The sequence below is a fragment of the Chrysemys picta genome, chromosome 20, assembly GCF_011386835.1.
Source record: "Chrysemys picta bellii isolate R12L10 chromosome 20, ASM1138683v2, whole genome shotgun sequence".
NCBI classification, from domain to species: domain Eukaryota; kingdom Metazoa; phylum Chordata; order Testudines; family Emydidae; genus Chrysemys; species Chrysemys picta.
In genome coordinates, this window is record NC_088810.1 from 21,538,133 (window position 1) to 21,557,552 (window position 19,420).

At 56.0% G+C, this 19,420-nt stretch overlaps 2 protein-coding genes across 21 annotated transcripts in view; both read left to right on the forward strand.

The window, feature by feature from the left end:
• Positions 1–5,313, forward strand: part of LOC101930983 (death-associated protein kinase 2-like) — a 30,205-nt gene extending 24,892 nt beyond the window's left edge. For all 19 annotated transcript variants that reach the window (XM_065574323.1, XM_065574333.1, XM_065574318.1 and 16 more), the window contains 7 exons: positions 416–464; positions 1,144–1,170; positions 1,394–1,546; positions 2,272–2,317; positions 2,970–3,059; positions 3,633–3,716; positions 4,343–5,313. In XM_065574323.1, coding sequence (XP_065430395.1) covers positions 416–464; positions 1,144–1,170; positions 1,394–1,546; positions 2,272–2,317; positions 2,970–3,059; positions 3,633–3,716; positions 4,343–4,423 — 530 coding nt within the window. In that variant the 3' untranslated portion in view covers positions 4,424–5,313. The remainder of the gene's footprint in view (positions 1–415; positions 465–1,143; positions 1,171–1,393; positions 1,547–2,271; positions 2,318–2,969; positions 3,060–3,632; positions 3,717–4,342) is intronic.
• A 124-nt stretch (positions 5,314–5,437) lies between these two features.
• Positions 5,438–19,420, forward strand: part of INSRR (insulin receptor related receptor) — a 42,564-nt gene continuing 28,581 nt past the window's right edge. For both annotated transcript variants that reach the window (XM_042843273.2, XM_024099878.3), the window contains exons 1-2: positions 5,438–8,290; positions 18,359–18,910. In XM_042843273.2, the coding sequence (XP_042699207.2) occupies positions 8,176–8,290; positions 18,359–18,910 (667 nt within the window). In that variant the 5' untranslated portion in view covers positions 5,438–8,175. The remainder of the gene's footprint in view (positions 8,291–18,358; positions 18,911–19,420) is intronic.

A 19,420-nucleotide genomic window follows, 5' to 3' on the forward strand; every position in this document is an offset into this window, starting at 1 on the left:
GGCTCTTGTTTCCTGCTAACCTGCAGTGGGGGTGGAGTGTAAGGAGGCAGAAGGCAGTAACCAGAGTTTTGGGGGCAGGGGCGATGTAGCTCGGAACAGCCCTTCCCTTCCTAAAGAACCAGGGGATCTTAATGACCGCCCATGGCTAGGACTCTGGGTTCCTGCCTGTCTGAAAGAGCATTCCAACATCCCCTAGCACCACTCGGGCAGTGGGAATGGCTGGATTTTAGAGATGGAAACCCAGCAAGGTTTAGCGGCTTGAGGGGTGTCCAGGCTGACCCTGAGGTTGTCCATAGAGAGGTCCTTTCTGCTTTGACTTGCTGTACATCTTGTGTCCCATAGGGGGCGAAGAGAGTCAGGCAGTGGATGTAAAGTGACTATTCTGTATTTCTATTTTTTTTTTTTCTCCTCCAAGCTCCCGAAGTGATTAACTACGAGCCCCTGAGCTCGGCGACAGACATGTGGTAAGGACGGGAAGCCTGCATGGGGCCCCTCATTAAAGTCGTGGCTCGGGCTAGGGGTATAACGCGAGCTGTCGTCGGCTCAGCCAAGTTCTCCGCATCACCCAGGCAGTATTCCAGGGTCCGCTGGCTTTGTTTTAAACACGCCATGTGCCGCGGGGAGACGATTCCCCGGCCTCTCCCAGCCAACTGAAGAGCCACAAAAATGATCCGACAGTGACTGTCTCAAGGAGCTCAGTCCGCTCGGCTTCTCAGAACGATGATTGAGAGGGGAGGGGTGTTTGAAGTACCGTCGGGGGGAGAAAACACCGATGCCTCTTTTCTTTCTGACTTTCCTCCCATTGCTGCTAGTTTCTCGTTCTGCTTAAAAGAGGTTCTGTTGTCCCGTCCAGGAGCGCGCGGGCCGTGCAATCGGTGGGTCAGTCGCACGCCAGGAATGGTGGAAGCGAGCAATGGGCTAACCCGTCATAGAGTGGAAATCTGCTCCGTGAAAGTGAGGGAGTGACGCTGGATCAGCAGGATTTGGGATAAGGGTCGGGAGCAAAAAAAGGGTGAAATTTACCCCGCTCTGCTGTTTGTTTACCAGGATCCCCTCCCTGATTTCTCCCAGTATAGCCTGTGCGTACTGATTGTCCCCAGCCCTCAGGCTGACTAACCGAGAACATGTCTTTGTTTATTTCAGGAGCATCGGCGTTATTACCTATATCTTGTAAGTACCCGACATCTTGGGTGTCTCTTCTTGTCTGACCCTCCCATCTTTAGCCCTTGCTTGGGGTTTTCTATCCAGAGACCACCCCCAAGCGCATCACTGGAGGTCAATATCATTATACAGAGTGGGGAAACTGAGGCAAGGCAGGGCCACAGCTTCCCCAGGGGTGGGTCGGGGGCCCTTTGGACTCAGCCGGCTCTCAACAGATCCTTGTCTCATGCAGGCTGAGCGGGATGTCCCCGTTCCAGGGCGAGACGGATGCCGAGACCCTCTCCAACGTCGTCGCTGGCAACTACGAGTTCGAGGAAAAATTCTTCAGCGAGACCACCGATATGGCCAAGGACTTCATCCGGCAGCTGCTGGTGAAGGAGCCCCGGTAACGTCTGGCACCTGCCGCAGCCCACTGGGCAGCAAGACCCTGAGGCTGGCACCTGCCAGCCATGGGCAGGGGGTTCCCCTGGCAGAGCAGCTCAGAAAGCAGGGGGTGAAATTCACCTCTGGGTACAGCCGGCATAAAGCACCTGGCCGAGGGCTTAGGTGGGACGCGAGGGGGGCCTCGTTCTGTCACTCAGCACCAGGTGATTTCCACCCCTAAGGATCTAGGCCAGGTGTGATCCCAGCTGCGGGGGGTGGTTCGTTCAAGCCAACGTACCCCCCCAAACTCCCAGCTGGAAAGGCTGGCACAGAGGGTGCAGGCTGGCCTGTGATTTGGTCCGTCCTGCATGGCGCAGGCCAGCCGGACCACAGCCTGTAACCTGCTGCTGGCTTAGTGCTGGAGGGGGCAGGAGGAACAGCTGGTCTGATAACCTGGGTGCCCTGGTGGCACCGGAGAGGGGCTGGCACGCAGAGGGGCCGGGAGGACAAATTGAGGGGGGACGATTGAATCCTTTGCACTACGTGGGACATGGACGGGCTGGGGAGATGGCTCTGGGGGGCGGGGGAGAGATTCCTGCCACGGGAGGTTCTCAGCAGGGCAGGGAGCGCTCGGCGGGTAAGCACCGTGAGGGGAAAAGGCCCGGGGTTTCCTGGAGAGGAGGAGCGGGAAAGGTTTTTCTTTTCTGGTGGGAAAGCAGCAAACGGTTCCCGTTTTTCCCACTGTAGGAATCGCATGAGCGCGGCCGAGAGCCTCGTCCACCCGTGGATCAAGGTGAGGGGGCCGCTCGTGTTTCCAGGGGGACGTGGGGAGGTGGGGACCGCCAGGCTAGCAAGCAGGGGGACGCCCACGGCGGTGTCCGGTCGGTCCTTCTGTGGCCCCTGGGGGTCATGGCAGCCACTCCTGGTAGTTTTGCTCTTCCCTGAGGGCCCAGGCTGGGGGGAGGGCACAGAGCCTGGTGCGAAGCCAAAGATGGGGGGGGGGGGGGGCGGGCCTTAGAGGCAGCAGGTAGGTGCCTGTCAGGTGGAGAATTGGTCCGGGGCCATTGAATGCGGGATGAGCCCGGAGTGGCAGGGAAGCCTTTGGACGGGGCCGTTTTCTGCACCATCAGGAGTCAGATTCCTGTGGGAAACGGGCTCCTGAAGATGTATAACAACCTTCTAGGGCAGCCGGTGAAGAGAGGACCCCCCTCTCTCCTCCCAGGCCACTGCAGCTGCCAACAGACCCCAGGGGTCTGGGGAACCCTGGGCCCGGTTCCCTAGGGCGGAATTGAGCTGAGCGGAGGAGCCCGGGGCCTGCTGGGTGATTGTGGGTGCAGGGGATTTGCCCCCTAAGGGTACTGGGGTCCCCCTGCTGCCTGTGAGCATGAGCTGGGGCTGGGGGTGGCATGCTGGGGGTGACGGCTCATGCGTTTGCCCCTTGGCAGCCCCTGAGCCGGAAGCAGGCCACCAACCGTAGCCGCTCCTCCATCAACATGAAGAACTTCCGCAAGTTCAACGCCCGCAGGAAATGGAAGGTAACTCTGCCCCGGCCCCCACATCCCCAGGGGGCTGCAGGGGGCGCTCTCCCTTCCCAGGCAGGGCTGGCCCCAGTGCGGCGCTAGGGGGCGGGTGCCTCATAGGGGGCACTCTCCCCTCGCAGTCAGTCACCAACCCGCTGACCCCAATGCCCCAGGGCAGTCCTTGGGGGTCCTTGCCCCTTGCAGCTGTGACCCTAGGGGAAGACCTTTCATTGTTCCATGGCACTCTTTGAAACAACAGAAGCATCAAGCCCCGAGCTCTGGCTACAATTCCCCGACCTAAAATCCCCCGGCTTGTTTCAGCTGGGTGCAGGATCCCTCTTTGCTTCCCGTCCTAAACTTTTCAACGGCTGCTGCGTTCCACCCCAGAGGTGGCCGCATTTTAGCGGCAGGGAAGAAATCCTTCAGTGTGAAAGAGGCCGCATAACAGCAGGCTCGTTAATAGGGGACGTCGCTCCTTGGTGTGTGTGTGTGGGGGGGGAACCCTCTTAATACGTGGGCGTGGAGGCTCAAAGGGTCCTTAGCCTTAAGCTGCCCCGTTGCGTGTGTTTTTCTCCCCTCTCCCCCCAGCTCTCCTACAACATGGTGTCTGCCTGCAACCGGCTCTGCCACCTGAAGCTCTTGTGTGGCCAGAAGAAGGAGGATGAGACTCTGGTGAGGCCTTGTTGATTAGCTGGTGCGCTCGCTCCCTGCGGGGAGAGCGCCGGGGACCTTCCGCTCCGGACTCACCGCGTAGGGGTTGGGGGAGTGATGGATGAATGGGCAGGGGCAGGGCTCTGGGCTGGGTTACAAGTTGGGGTGAGCGTCAGGGGTCACATGTTGGCGGGTTCGGGGTGGGGTTAGATGCTGGGGTGAGCATTGGGGGTGGGGTGAGCACCCAGGGTAGCACTGATTATCCAGGTACCAAACGGACCCCACCTTCCCGGAGCTCCAGGCACCCCTGGGGGTTCAGAGCCAGGGCTGCCGCTGGCCGGCCGGCTCGCTAGTTAATGAAACGCTTCGTGCCCGCCCTTCTGCTGCTTCTGGGTGCCCAGGGCTGGCATAGACCTTGCCAGGCATGGGCAGGATCTGCCTGGGGGCAGCCAGGCAGGGCTGGAGTGAGTGTGAGTGTGTGCGTGCACAGCAGAGGACCTGGGTGTGTACGTGTGCATGGGGGGGACCTGGGGGTGCAGGGGGGGGTGTCTGTGTGCACGGGAGCCTGGGTGTGCACCTGTCCGCAGGTGTGTACACGTATATCATGTGCCCTCCCTGACCCTCTCTGGTGCCTCCCCCTTTTCCAGCGCGGCTGCGAGAGCGACCAGGAGGATGAGACCACCCACCCGGTGACGCTGCTGCGCCGGCGGAGAAGCAGCTGCTCTTGAGACCCAGCCCCCAACCACAGACTCCAGCATGCGCCCACTGCCCCACACCCACCCTCTGCGTCAGAGGTGGGGAAAGGCCCTGGGAGATCAGATGCCCCAGGCTCCACCCCGGCAGCTGGGCTCTGTCCGCCGAGGCCCGGATGGCGGGAAGGGGCATTGACTTTGGTCGGCGGGGACCAGCTGGGAGCGGGAGGGGGCTGGAAATGGGATTCCCTCCCCCCATGCCGCTCTCTGTCTGGATGCCTGAGGACAGGGAGTTGGCTGCGGATGGAGCTGGTGAAAGGGGAACACGTGTCAGCGGGAGAGGCTGGGGCAATGCCCGCAGCCCCTTGGCACCCAGTCACCGTGTCTGTGGGGCGAGGTATTGGGGGGGGGGGGGGGTGGGAGAAGAGATCCCGCTATTAACCCTGTCATTATTCAAACGGAGCCCCCCCCCCACCACCACCACGAGGGCCTTTCAGGGTGCATTTTCTGTACCCCTCTTATGCTTTCCAATAGGAAACCCCCCTGTGTGGCTGTTCTGTCTGGCACTTGTGGGGTTAATTGGAACCTCCCCCCCCCCCCTTCAGACATTGTGTTCCGGAACTCATGGGGTTAATATGAGTCTCTTCCCTCCCCACTCCACCGTGCCTGCTGTCCCCCAGCAGTACCCTGGCGGGGGGATGGATGGCGGCTCGGCTGGGTGCCAGGTACCTTTACCCAGCTGTTGAGGGGCAGCCAGAGAGCCGGGTGGGTGCCCCTTCCCCAGCACCCCACACTTGCATGCTGGCCTAAGGCGCATGGCAGGCCAGACCCCCCTCCCTCCCCCCCCCAGCTGCCCAGGGAAGATCTGCCCAGTTCATTTCCCCCTCTGCCTGATTATTTTTAAATAAATAAACGTGCCAAGCGTCTCCCCTGTCTCCTGCCTGTGCCGGGTGCCTTTGCAATGAGGGTCTAACCCCCCAGGTGGAGCCGGCCCACGCTCCACAGCCCTGACCTGAATCAGCCCAGCAGAGCCGGCTCTGGCCCCTTGGTGGCGCTAAAGCCCAGCTCATGGGGCTTGGCATCTCCCCAGCTGGATGGTTGGTAACTGGGTGCTGGCACTGGGCTGGGTGGTGTTCAGGACTGAGCCCTACGGCTCTCCCTGCCCTAGGGCGCTGGCCGGCTAATGGCCTGTCTGTCCTGGGAAGGGTAGGAAGGAGTAGCAGTCAGAACACCTGGGCAGGGCGTGTCCCTTAAAGGGGCAGTCGATGCTTTTTTGGTCAAGGTCCAAATTTCTTGGTTAAGGTCCAGACGCCGGAGCCGCATTTTTCAACCGCCGTGACAATAGGGAGGATAAGAGGCAGTCCGGCTTTGGCGCCTACGGCCTCCCCCTGCCTTATGGGGACAGGGGTGGAGAGGAAACCGAAAAGTTGGCACGCGCTGGGGAGCAGCGCACTGGGGCGAGCGAGCGCTCTGCCCTCTGGGCCTGCCCTCACGGGCGCGTGTGCAGAATGAGAAGGGGGACGTGGATGCAGACGTGCAGCTGGACGTGCAACGGCTGGCGAAGGTAACGGGAGTGGCAACGGTGGCCTATTCAGAGCGGACGCTCAGGTTTCTGATTGACGCCCAGTGCACCGGGCACTGCTACTACAAAGCAAAATAATCTCCGAGCGGCGTTCTACTCTGCAGAGGGCCCCGCCGGGGCTTGGGAATTTAGAGCGTGTGAGTGCAGCACTTTGTTCATGCAGAGGGGTTTTAAATCCCCCCTTTTTTCATCACCTGCGGCAAATCCGCAGCCTTCTATCTGCAGGACTGGAGCTCAAGGGCGTGTGGATCTGCCTGCTCTCGCCTGGGAGAAAGGTGACAGGTGGGAAAGCCCGTTCCGTGAAACCACTGACTCGGAAAAGCAGTCGAGTTTGCCATAAACCCCAGGTTACTATTGTCAAGGAGAAAGGCAGGCCTGGGAGCTGGGGCTTTCTCCCTGGCAAAGCAGCCGATCAGAGCAGTGGTGGTTTGTTTCGTTACGCTGAAAAGCCAGAGTCCCTAGTGGCGCAGATCTAATGCGCCCCTTCTGCCTCGAAAATTGGCAGCCAGGTAGTTACTGCCCGTGCCATTAAAAGTTCCTTTAACCAAAGAGCGGTGAAAGCTGTGTCTGCGGTAGAACGCTCCCCTGCTTGATCCAGCCTGGAGGTGAGACGGCGGGAAGGCCAGTTACTCCGCTGGGGCTAGATCCCACAAACTGGGGCGACCGACCGGGTACAAAGCAGAAGCCGCCCATCAGGCCAGCTTTTCTCCTGCTCCACTGCCCTTCCAGAACCCCGGCCTGACACCTCACGGTACCCCCGTGCTGCACCCCAGAAGGGGACGGGGGTAAGTGCTGCATAGCAAAGGGCCCGTCCCCTCCCCTCCTGTGCTGCTGAGGAAGGGGACAAGGAGGCAGGAAGGAACCATTGCTCCTGATCAAGGCACTGCTCTTCCCAGAGGTGAGGGGAAAGGGGCCAGGCTAGCTGGCTGGGGCAGGAGAAGATCTGGCTATTTCAGGCCCTGCTCTAGGACATCAGGACTGGGTCAAAGGACCCCTGCTCCAGTTGCACCAAGCTGTTTGCTGGGTGTGTGGGCTATTGGGCCAAGGCTCGGCGCAGGTCCCTTCGCCTGGGGCTGGGGTAGGGGGAGAGCGGGGGTTCTCTGCAAGAAGTTTGAAACAAGAGGCAGAAAAAAACCCATCCCGTTGGGCTTGAAAGTTTTCCCTGAAATTTTGTGATCTGTTTTGGAAAAAAACCATCCAGTGGCCTCTCTGCAATCATGCCCATCCCTGTGGCGTCTGGGCACTCAGACATTTATCTAACCTAATTATTATGGATATCAGGGATGGTCTAGACAGTATTTGGTCCTGCCATGCGGGCAGGGGACTGGACTCGATGACCTCTCGAGGTCCCTTCCAGTCCTTGAATCTATAATGAAGGGTCACACCACGTTCCCCCAGCAGCAGCACCCCAATCCTCCAACCTCGTGACAGCTGGGGAAACTGAGGCCCGGAGACTTGCCGGGGGGGTCGTACAGTTGATGGGTGGAGGAGCTGGGGCTGTTGGCTGCAACCCCCGCCTCCCAGTTAGCTGGTGCATTTGGGGGAATCTCTCTTCCCTGGTCAATCTCTGGCTCCTTATTTTCCAAACAAGCCCCCCCGGCCCTGGCCCAACCCCATCTCGGTTCAGTTTTCAGGCTAAATATTTTGAATGTAGCAATCGAAAACAAAAGGGAACCCGAGTCCGGCCCCTCGTGCCTGCTCGGGGCCTGGCAGCTCCCACCATGTCACCGCGCTGCCTGCAACCCACCCGGGGCAGTGGTGCAAGGAGGCAGGGCCCCTAGGCGAAGGTGGGAGCGCTTTGGCCCTGCCCCTGGGCTGGTGTTTCACCTGGCTGCACTTGGGGAGGGCGGGAGGCAGCTCCGCCCAGTTGTCTGCGCCCAGGTGTGCTGCTTGGTGCAGGCTCAGAGCTCGGCTGCTCGCCCAGCCCTATGCACGCAGCACGGGAATCGGGGGGCGCAGAAGCCGGGGGCTTTCTCCTTGAAGCCCGGAGCGAGGTGGATCGAGGCCAGTTGTGGTGGAGGCCGAGGAGCGGCGCTGTCCCTGCCAGTCCCCTGGGAATGAAGTGGGAGGCGCTGGGGTCCCTCTGTTCCCAAGCTCCGCAGCCGGGGTGGCGCCTGCTTTCCGCCCCTTAAGAGAAGCTGCCGCGGGCGTGTGCGCATTCTGCCTCGCTTTGGAGAACGGCCGGGGGCTTTTCTGTTCATGGACCATGGGGGCGGAGAAGGAGACAGTGGCACCGTCATCCCTCTGCCTCCTGCCGCTCGGGATAGCTCTGCTGGTGCTCAGCCTCGTCCCACCTGTGCCTGCGCTGGCCACCCCTGGAAGTAAGTTTCCCCAACCTGGCTAGCAGGCCTCGAAAGTCTGCTCCGGGGTCGCCGAGAGAGACTCGGCTCGACGGGCTGGGGGTGCGCGGCCTCAGCAGAATCTCTCCCGGTGGAGGCTGAGCGGGATGGGACGGGTGGGTGACCCAGAGGCGAGGGTGAAGGAAGCAGGCTGGGACTGCAGACGCAGTGGGGGGCTAGTGGATGGAGCACCAGGCTGGCGGGCAAGAGATCCTGGCTCCTGTTCCCGGATCTGCACCCAGCCTGCTCCATGACCTTGGGCAAGTCCCATAAGAGCAGCCATGCCGGGTCAGCCCAATGGTCCATCTAGCGCCTAGCCTGTCTCAGGTGCTTCTGAGGGAATGAACAGAGCAGGGCACTTAGCCAGTGATCCATCCCCTGTCATCTGGTCCCAGTTTCTGGCAGTCTGAGGTTTAGGGACGCCCAGAGCACGGGGCTGCATCCCTCACTGTCTTGGCTAATGGCCATTGATGGACCTAACCTCCAGGAACTTATCTAGCTCTTTTTTTAACCCAGTTGTGCTCTGGGCATTCACAACATCCCCCGGCATTGAGTTCCACAGGTTGTGTGTGTTGGGTGAAGACGTATTTCCTCCTGTTTGTTTTAAACACGCTGCCTAGTAATTTCAGCGGGTGCCCCTAGTTTGTGTGTTAGGGGAAGGGGTGCCTCTGTGCCTGTTTTCCATCTCACATGTGTCTTTTGAGGTTGTCAGCTTTCCTGGAAGAGGGATGGCCTCTTGCTATGTGTACGTGCCGTACCCAGCACATCAGGTGCTCTAATTCTAGGTCTGACTGTAATACAAATAGCAAAATACTAATGGGACTTGGGAGAGTGAGGGCCAGGTCCCAGCTCCGTTGCTGACTCGCTGTGTGACCTTGGTTAAATCACTTTGTTGCTCTGTGCCTCAGTTTCCCCATCTGTAAAGTGGGGACAACCATCCTCCATTTGCTGGTCTCTACTTGGAGTGTGAGCTCTCAGGGGCAGGGACCCTCTCTGACTATTGTGTCCGTGCAGCCCCTACTATAATGGGGCCTCCAGGTCAGCATGGGAATTTGGATCTGGGACCTCAGGATCGAAAGACGGGTGACTGCTCCCGCCTGAGCTAAAAGAACCCGTGCTGCAGCCGGCTCTCTGTGGCCCAGCCACCCCGAGGAGAGCACAAAATGGCCCATTGTAACTCACACCCAGTTGTTCTCCCATAACCGCAGGGCTCTCTGCACCTTTCTTGGAAGCAGCTTGTGCTGGGCACAGTAGGAGACGGGATACTGGGGTAGATGGGCCCCCTGGTCTGAAACAGTCTAGTAATTTCCAGGGTCCTTTGTTGCTAAACACACTGGACTTTCACCATCAATAACTGCTGATTCCCTCATTTTTCAGTGTAAGGATGAAACAAAGTGCCCGTGAGAAACTGGCCGTTTTGACTTCAAAACACAGAGACGACCCCCCCGCCCCATGTTCTGGAGCAAAAAGGAACAAGCAGGAACTTTTGGGGCAGGGTGGGGGGTGGTAGCTGCTTATTTGGGTTCTTAAGGGGCTTTTGACTGGTGATGAGAAGTTGATCCGGTGGAGTGAGGAACACAGGAGTCCAGGCAATAAATAATTCAGGTTTGCAGGGAGTCATGGAAAGAGACGTGAAAGTGGAAAATTGTAGCTAAGGGGGGGGCTGGAGGAATTGAAACAAAGACAGCAGCGGGGCTGGGATCAAAGGCAAGAGTTTAACCCCTGCTCGTCACGCTGCGCCCGCTGGCTCGTGAAGTGAGGCTGATCAGAGACAATCCAAAAATGTCCCATGGAGATGTGGGGAGCAAGGGGGTAGGGGAATAGCTATTTCTGGGCTTTGGGATTGGAAAGAGAAGCAATGCAATCCGGTAAAGACCCCTGAGCTCTGCTAGAGTGTGGCCTGTGGGCTGAGATCAGGGGCGTGGGAATTTAGACACCTGGCTCCTTTGCTGGGCCCTCCCCTGGCAAGTCCCGTCCCCTCCCAGTGCCTCAGTTTCCCCATCTGTGTAATGGGGAATGATGGGGAAATGATACTGACCCATCTCGCAGCGGGGGGAGGTTGAACTAATAATGAGTGTGTGGGAAGCCCTTTGAGAGCCTCAGGGGCTGGGTGTGGAGCAGGACTAAGCCGTGTTGTTATAAAGGACGTGTGTCACTGGAGCCCAGCGAGGACGCAGCCACAGCGGTTTGGGGGTGTCAGAGCAGTGGCCTAGGAACACAGAATGCCGTGCTGGGTCCTGGGGGCTGCTGGGTAATAGAGAACGTGGCTTTTGGGGCCGGGGCTTCTTATAACCTACACATTTATTGGGAGCCCGTCTGCCTAAAAGGCCAGCACCCGGGTGGAGAGCACCTCTGGGGTGTCTATTGGGAAGATGCCGGTGCGCCGCCAGGGGGAACGCCACTTCCTTGTGACCCTGCATGGGAGCTGTGTTTTTTTCCCCAACTCCAGTCCCACGGGAAGGCTGCTGGGTTCTGAACCTCTCTCCTCAGGTCCTCTGCCCCCTTGGTGGGAGGTGAGGTAGGATCAGGGCCTTAGAGGAGTGAATCAGGCATGGCTGCACGTGCTACCTTTCCTGCTGGCTGTGGTTCGTGGCAGGGGCGAACGAGGCGGGGACGGATGCCCAGACTCGGGAGGGGGTGTCCGGCCTCACCAGTGCAGCGGGGTGTGGGAATTTTTGCCATTCACGTCAAGGGGCCCCGGATCTCACCTCTGGGGCTCGCCCAGCTCCGAGCAGCTGGCTGGTGCCGGTGTGAACAGACCTGCTGGGGCGCCGTAAACAGGGAAAGCGTCTGATGGAATCGCTCCTGATTTAGGTGAGCATAAATAGGAGGAGACTTGGACCCTGTTGGGCCAAATGCATTAGCCAGTGGAGCTGGGGATTTGGCCATTTGATTTTGTGGCTTGAGAAAGCACTGCGTGATCTGGGTCACCCCTCGGGGGAAAAAAGATGGATCAAAATCTCAGCGCTGGCTCCAGATCCAAGCTTCTCTTGGCACGTGCCCTGCGTTCATTACCCACTGTAAAATCCCGATACAAACCCTGGATGGGAACTAGCCCCAGTTTGGGGGTTTGAAACCCCGTCTTTCCCACAGTGTCTGGACCACTATAAGAACGGCCCAAGGGTCCATCTAGCCCAGTGTCCTGTCTTCCGACAGGGGCCAAGGCCAGGGGCCCCAGAGGGAATGAACAGAGCAGGGAATCACCAAGTGAGCCATCCCCTGTCGCTCATATATAATAAAGATTATTATAATTGATATCCCGGCAGCCCTACATGAGATCATTACCCATTGTGCTCGGGGCTGTACGTTCCCACTCTAAGAGACAATCCCTGCCCTGAAGCGTGTATAGTTTAAAAGCCCAGACCGACAAAGGAAGGATTGTCAGCTGGGGCTACGTGTGGGGAAACTGAAGGTCTGATTCTCTATCTCCTGCTTTGCTAATTCTGAACACGGCTGTAGGATAACAGGCAATGTTAGTGACTAGGCTTACAGGGAGCTGGGAGCAGAGTAAGGAATTGAAGCTAGGTCTCTTGATTCGTCAGCCAGCATTTTAACCACTAGGTCGCCCTCCCTCTTTAGCGTCAAGCGGTAATCTTTCCTCTGGAATTTAGGTTCAGGCACCGTCTCTAATGTCCTTGGGGAGTTTCACAGCAATACTGTAGGGACATGGGTTACTCTGGGAGTTAGCTAGGTGACCTGGAACATTTATATGTCATTCTACTAATGCGATTCACTGGGGGACGGTGTTGGGAAGGAGTTCCTGGAACGGAGATGCAATCGGCGGCAGTATTGCCGTCCCCTGGCCCTAAATTACAGTATATAAAAATACCTGGTGCTTACAACCTTCGGGGACAATCGCCTGCTGCCTCGCACGTGTTGTCTGGATTTATAGTCGGGGAATAAAACCTGAAACCCCTTTGTATTTACAAACAGAGAGGAATCAAACTAGCAGCACCTGGCATCTCCTTTCAGAGCTGCACAGGGCACAGACTGTGTTGGGGGATGAAAAGTAAAGTGTCAATGAAAAGAATAAAGAAAATTTAGTCAAAACACAATTTGCTGGCTGGCAAGCGGGGGGGCCCTCGAGCGTCTCACCTGCTCTGGCAGAGGGCAAGGGGGTTAATGAATGACCACAGTAATAACAGAGCTGCAATTGAAAAGCGTGTTTGCGCTAAACAGAGCTGGGAGGTGGGAAAACCACTGGCCGTGACATGTGCCACCGGCGATGCCCGCTGAAGTCGGCTGGCGGCGTGCCCGAAATGCAAGGCAGAAATAGCCCGGCGCTGCAAAATGGGGCAAAGGTGAAAAGAAACGTGAGCTCCGCCAGCTTTGCTCCATTGCTCCGCACCTCGGGTTGGCGCTGTCACCTGGGCAAACTGGGCGCAACACTGCCACCGGCCCAGCCCGTGGGCTCAGCGGCTCCGCTGGCGGGAATGGCCAAAGGTGCTGATTTCCACTGGCGGAGGAGCAGGCCTGGACGGGTTTTGCACAAGGGTAAATGATACCCCGATATGCAAGGCAGGGCAGAAATAAAGAACCATCCGCCAGGAGGCGGCTCCCTTCCAGGAGCTGGCAGAGCGTGGGACTTGAGGCGTGCACGGGAAATAAAGCCCTTCTTAAGTTATTGCAAGGTTCCCAAATCCCTGAGCCATGTGGTTTGAGCATTGGCCTGCTAAATCCAGGTTGTGAGTTCAATCCTCTGGGGGGCCATTTAGGGATCTGGGGCAAAAATCTGTCTGGGGATTGGTCCTGCTTGGAGCAGGGGGTTGGACTAGATACCTCCTGAGGTCCCTTCCCACCCTGATCGTCTATGATCCTCTCCCCCGAACGGCTCCCTGGCGAAGCTTTGGCGGCTGCTACTTCCCCCTGGAAGAGTTTTCCTGGCAGGTGGCGTGTTTAGGGTTGAAGCCGAGTTCACTGTGTTTGATTTGTGGTGTTTACTGTAAATTTTGGGCTGGAAAGCAGGCTGCCCTGAAAACTGTTCTCTTGATCATAACTCGGCATCAGGTTTCACTTGCGGTGTGAAGGGGGAGCGGCCTAGGTTTCTGAGGCCAGAAGGGTGCTCGAGGAGTTTGACCTGCGAAACTCAGGAGGGACTGGCTGGCCATGGGGATGACGTAGCCCATCATGCAGTGCTCTCTCCTGACAGCCCCCCCCCCCCCAGACGATGCTACTGCCCCACGGCTTGGTTCTTGACGGAGCATTGCATGCTGGGAAGTGTGGTCTCCATGTGCCCCCGTTGCTCTGTCAAACTGGTGACCAGCACGTCGCTTCCATGCCGAGCGGCAGGATGGGAAGACATGGGGTGGGTGGCATGCAGCTCCCTGCCCGCTGGTCTCTAATATCAGACCCTCGGCGAATTTCCTGGCCAGCGGCCGGACAGGCTTAGGGGCCTGCAGAGTTGGACGTTGGCCTGTTCTGAGCAGAAGAGCATTCAGGCTGTTTCTTCCAGCAAAGGAACATTTATGGGAGACTCCAATATTACAGGTAGGGTAGGGTAGGGGGACCCCAGCTCCAGTCCTGGGGCCAGTCCTCACTAGCAACTGGGCTCAGTCCTTCACATAAGAACATAAGAACGTCCGTACCGGGTCAGACAAAAGGTCCATCTAGCCCAGTATCCTGTCTACCGACAGTGGCCAATGCCAGGTGTCCCAGAGGGAGTGCACCTAACAGGTAATGATCAAGTGATCTCTCTCCTGCCATCCATCTCCATCCTCTGACAGACAGAGGCTAGGGACACCATTCCTTACCCATCCTGGCTAATAGCCATTAATGGACTTAACCTCCATGAATTTATCCAGTTCTCTTTTAAACCCTGTTATAGTCCTAGCCTTCACAACCTCCTCAGGCAAGGAGTTCCACAGGTTGACTGTGTGCTGTGTGAAGAAGAACTTCCTTTTATTTGTTTTAAGCCCATTAATTTCATTTGGTGGCTCCTAGTTCTTATATTATGGGAACAAGTAAATAACTTTTCCTTATTCACTTTCTCCACACCACGTCCACGGGCAACTACCTGGCTGGTGTCTACAGGCCTGTCAGCCAGGGGGAGAAGGGCAGCGGAGCCGCTGCACCCGGCAGGTTACGGCGCAAGAACCGGTGACCTCTGCAATTGGCACCTAGCGCCCTCAGTCATCTATTGTCCCCTCTGAGCAGACAGGGCTGAAGGCTCTGTTGAAAGACATAGTAAACTGAGTGGGTCTCCATGACAGGTCTCAGAAGGGTAAAAGACACGACGGGGAAGTTGTCTGGAATAGCTGTGGTGGGCTAGCTCCCTGGTGGACGCTAGTCGGGAAGAAATGCACTTCTGGTTTGCTTGGGTTTGTTGCTATTAAATCTTTTTAATGTACATAATTCTCATAATCCATAAATGTGTCATCATGTGCTAACCTGGCCTTAATATACTTCAGACATTTGACTCTATATAATGTGAATGGTTAGACTCTAAATAAATCATTTGCATTGCAGCTGCAGACTAGCAAAACCTGTTCCTAAAAACCGTATTCTGTTTTATCCTTGTTTGATGTAAAAGGGCTCTGCTGGTTTAATAGTGGTGCTGGGGACCAGTGCTTAAAGTTAATCCCAATGTGCGATTTGAATGGATTTGGTTGTTTTTTTTAAAGTCACAAGCACAGAGCAAGCTCCAGAATCAGTTATTCAGAGCGTTACAATAGGACACTGAGGGTCCAGCTGAGACCAGAGTCCTGTTGCGCTAGGGGCTAGGCAAGACAGAAGTATTGCCCTAACTGGGAAATGAGGCACCTAGCCCAGGTTCGTGCAGGGGGAGTTGAGGTAGAACTGGGAGTTGAATTGAGGATTGCGTGATGTCCTGCTCAGGGCTTTCTCCCGAAGACCATCCTTCCTCTAATTGCTTGGGAAATGTGTATATAAAACCATTGGGCAACAAATCAGAAATACCTGTGTGGGACAGAAAGTGCATGTTCTCTGGACGTGGGGTGTTGAGAACATGCTGTGTTTGTGTGTGACCTGGTGTGACCTGGTGTCACACACACCTATTTAGCAATGCTGGCCTGGAAGGGGGGGGGGAATTAATGAGAATAACCTCTCAGGAGGTTACTTAACCCCCTCGGTAAATATCAGCCATGGGAGAGAGATTAGAGGCGCTTGGGGATGAGAAAATCAGATGCCAGGGAGCTCGGATGGTTGCTACCAGACAGATGAGGTGGTTTCCAGCCTGTGTGTTGGAGCAGTGTGCTAGCTTAAGATGGAGCTGCGCTGTGAAAGGCAGGTCATCGGGGTGCTGGAACCCCTGTCTGGACATGGTTTCCATCAGACGCAGGGTTTACAGTTCGGTTCAATGGCTCTCAGCCCCCCCACTATACAAATTGTTCCAACACCCCTGCAGATTGGGTGGGTTGTATGTGGAGGCCCAACTGAAATGTTTCCACTATACTTTTTTCCTGATGAAAAAATCTCAGATTTTCTTAGGGTGGGTGGTGTCAAAACTGACTTTTTTCCACTGGGAAAAGTCTTTTTTTTTTTTTCCTTCAATGGAAGTTTTGATTATTCCCACGGGGAGATTTTGAAACGAAACAAAAGGTTTCAATTCAAGATGACTCGTTTTTTTCCAACGCTGGAATGAAAGGGCCGTTTTTTTTTCAATATGACTCAAATTTCGATTGGAATCAAATTGAAATGAAAAAGTTTTGTTTCAAAATTTCCCGGGGAAAACTTTCATTTTCATTCCAAAGATTTTCCTGGGGGCAGGGACAGGGTGGGGGAAATAAACCCAAACACTTTCACTCAGATCCAACATGGAGCTTTGGTTCTGCTCATTGTACAGATATAGGCCACCATCACAAAATTCAGACCGTTATTTCAAACCACTCCCTCCATTCTCCAAAATTTAGGTGGTTTGGGACCTGGGCCTTTGGTTCAGCATATAATGATAATATCACCATATTGCTTTTTATCAGTAGATCTCAAAGCATTTTACAATGGAGGTCAGTATCATTATCCCTCTTTGACAGATGGGGAAACTGAGGCAGAGAGTGTGCCTTGTCTAAGATCACCCAGCATCAGAGTTGGGAATAGAATCCAGGTTTCCGGTGTCCTAGCTGAGTGCTCTAACCACTGATCCACGCTGTCTTATATGTTACCACCATGCTGTGCAGCCATATTTTATGACCATCTGTGCCCATCAAGGTTTGGGTGGAGGGAAATGCAGGGGGTGGGGGTGGGGAAGGGGCTGGATTATAGAGGTGTGCCAACAGCAGGCTCTAGGGAGGAAGGTTGGTCTTTGGTTAGAGCACTGGCCTGGGGCACAGGAGAGCTGAGTTCCAGTCCTTCTACTGCCACAGGCTGCCTGGCTGACCCTGGGCAAATCACTTAATATGGGTGTTTCCCCCATTTGTAACCTAGAGATAATCACCCTTCCTTTGCCTGTCTTGTATCTTTAGATTGTAAGCTCTCTGAGGACGGGAATGTCCCGTATGACACATATGTGCAGCACCTTGCACAATGGGACTCTGGTCTTGGTGGATCAGAGCCCCATGGGGCTGGATCATCGACATCAGGGGTTCTCAAACTGGAGGTTGGGACCCTCAGGGGGTCACAAGGTTACTACATGGGGGGGTCGCAAGCTGTCAGCCTCCACCCCAAACCCCGCTTTGCCTCCAGCATTTATAATGACGTTACATATATTAAAAAGTGTTTTTAATTTATAAGGGGGGTCGCACTCAAGCTTGCTGTGTGAAAGGGGTCACCAGTACAAAAGTTTGAGAATCACTGATCTATAGGCTACTGCGATACAAAGGGGAGGGGGCTGGTGCATAGATGTCCCACTGGCCAGGGGGTTTGGGCTCATCTGGAACTGGCTGGAGCTCCCAATGCACCTCGGCCTGCAGAGTCTGTCCTTCTGGCTGATCCAGCTGCCCTCACATGGGGACACGGTTCCCCTGGGCAGGAGTGTCCCAGTGTGCACTAGGGCGGCCCAGTCCCTCTCTCCCTGCAGGCTTGTCTGCCTGAAGGCAGGCTACGAAGGGCACCTGCCCTCGGCTGCTGGGATTTTCCATCCCTCCCTCCCACAGGTACCAGCCCTTCCCCACTGTGTGGAGCGCTAGGTGAGGCAATCAGTGGAAGCCCAGAGGAGCTGGAAACTTCCATTGAGAAACTGTGGGGAAGTACCTAACAGGCAACACATCTAATCTAGCAACCCATTAAGAATCAATGTAGACGTTCAAGCCCTAGGTTCTCTAATACGGGTCAGCTGCCTTGAGTCCCCCTAACCCTGGGCTTATAGTGCAGTGTAGACATACCCTCTGGCACCATGTGTATCTATCTGTCTACCTTTCTGTTCCCATGTCTATCTATCTATCTATCTATCACACCACTCCCCACTTTATCTGTCTCCATCTGTATCTATCTTTCCATCTATCCATCATTCTGATTGCGTCTACATCCAGTTATTTGCTGGGTTGAACTAAATCGATTTTAAAACGGTGCCAGTTCTGCTTTCCTAGCACACATCGGAGTGCTGCCGAGAGGAGAGAAAAACAGAATTTCCATCCCGTGGGAAATTCTGGGATTTTGACCGTTTTTTTTTTTTTCCATGTTGAATCGGGACAAAAAGTCAAAATATCAACACTTTGTAGAAAAGAGAGTTCCGTCCATTTGGAAATGTGTAAATGTTTTGGTTTTGAGCCATCGCAGTGCTTGATGGGCGCTGTAGTTCTGCATCCTTCATGCCCTTATGTTTCTTTATGGGTCCTGCTCCCTAGCTGTACTACTCCTCCCATGATACACTGTGGCAATTCAGCCGCAGCTGAAAAATGTGATGCATCATGGGAGATGTAGTCCTAGCAGGGAGCAGAGTCCCTTAGGGAGAATGGAAGCGTTTGAGACCTAGAACTACATCTCCCATGTGGCACTGCAGCGGCTCAGCTGGACGTAGTAACTAATGTTGACCCAACCTGAAATGAAACAGTGAGAAGCTGGGTCTAAGTGAGTGGGGAATTGAAGGCCGGTTCCCCAAAATCTAGGCCAAGTCTGGGCTGGCTTGGAGGGCTCATGCCTTGTGTTATTCTCTTCCAGTCTGCTGCAGCATGGACATCCGCAACGACGTCTCCCAGCTGAGGAAGCTGGAGAACTGCACCATCATCGAGGGCAACCTGCAGATCCTCCTCATGTTCACCACCGCCGCCGAGGACTTCCGCGGCCTCAGTTTCCCCCGCCTCATCATGATCACCGAGTACCTCCTCCTCTTCCGGGTCTACGGGCTGGAGAGCCTGCGTGACCTCTTTCCCAACCTGTCCGTCATCCGGGGCACTAACCTCTTCTTCAACTATGCCCTGGTCATCTTCGAGATGCCCCACCTCAGGGACATCGGCTTGCACAGCCTGACCGATATCCTGCGGGGCTCGGTGCGCATTGAACGCAACCAGGAGCTCTGCCACATCTCCACCATCGACTGGGGGCTGCTCCTGCTCGACTCGGTGGAGAACAACTACATCGTGAGCAACAAGCAGGTGGAGGAGTGTGCCGACGTGTGCCCGGGCATCCTGGACGTGGAGAAGCCCTGCGTCCAGACCAGCGTCAATGGGCATCTAGAGTATCGCTGCTGGACATCCAGCTACTGCCAGAAAGGTTGGTGTCTACCCTGCTCTAGCTCTGAGGTGCTTGGCCGGCTTGGTAAGCTAAGTAGCTTTGCTTTGGGATGGGGGCTTGGATGGGAGACCGTGTGGTGGTGGTGAGGCTGTAGGAGCGGGGGTACGCTTCCCTGGGAGACAGGGTACTGCTAGGGAGTTCTGTTCTGCAGGGACTGGTAAGGCTCTGCTGTACGAGGGGTGCTCTCTCCTCTGAGCCTATGCTCCGAGGGGGTGTCTAAGTTTCTGCCTTTCCCCACAAGGGGTGAAACCAAGTTCTTGCCTGTGTGTGGCGCTTTTCAAAACCAGAGAGGGCGCTCTGTCCACGGGAAGGTCCGCGGCGCGTAATGAAGACCCATGTCCCTCCAGGGCTTCCGCAGTTTCAAGCAGGGATGTGAGTCGCTTCCTGTCCTAAGCGGCGGCGCTACTCTTGAACAGCTGCCAACAGCCTGCCCCAGAGGTGGTTGCATTTTAGGGTTGGCCCGGAAGTTTGGTGTATTTTAAAAGTAGC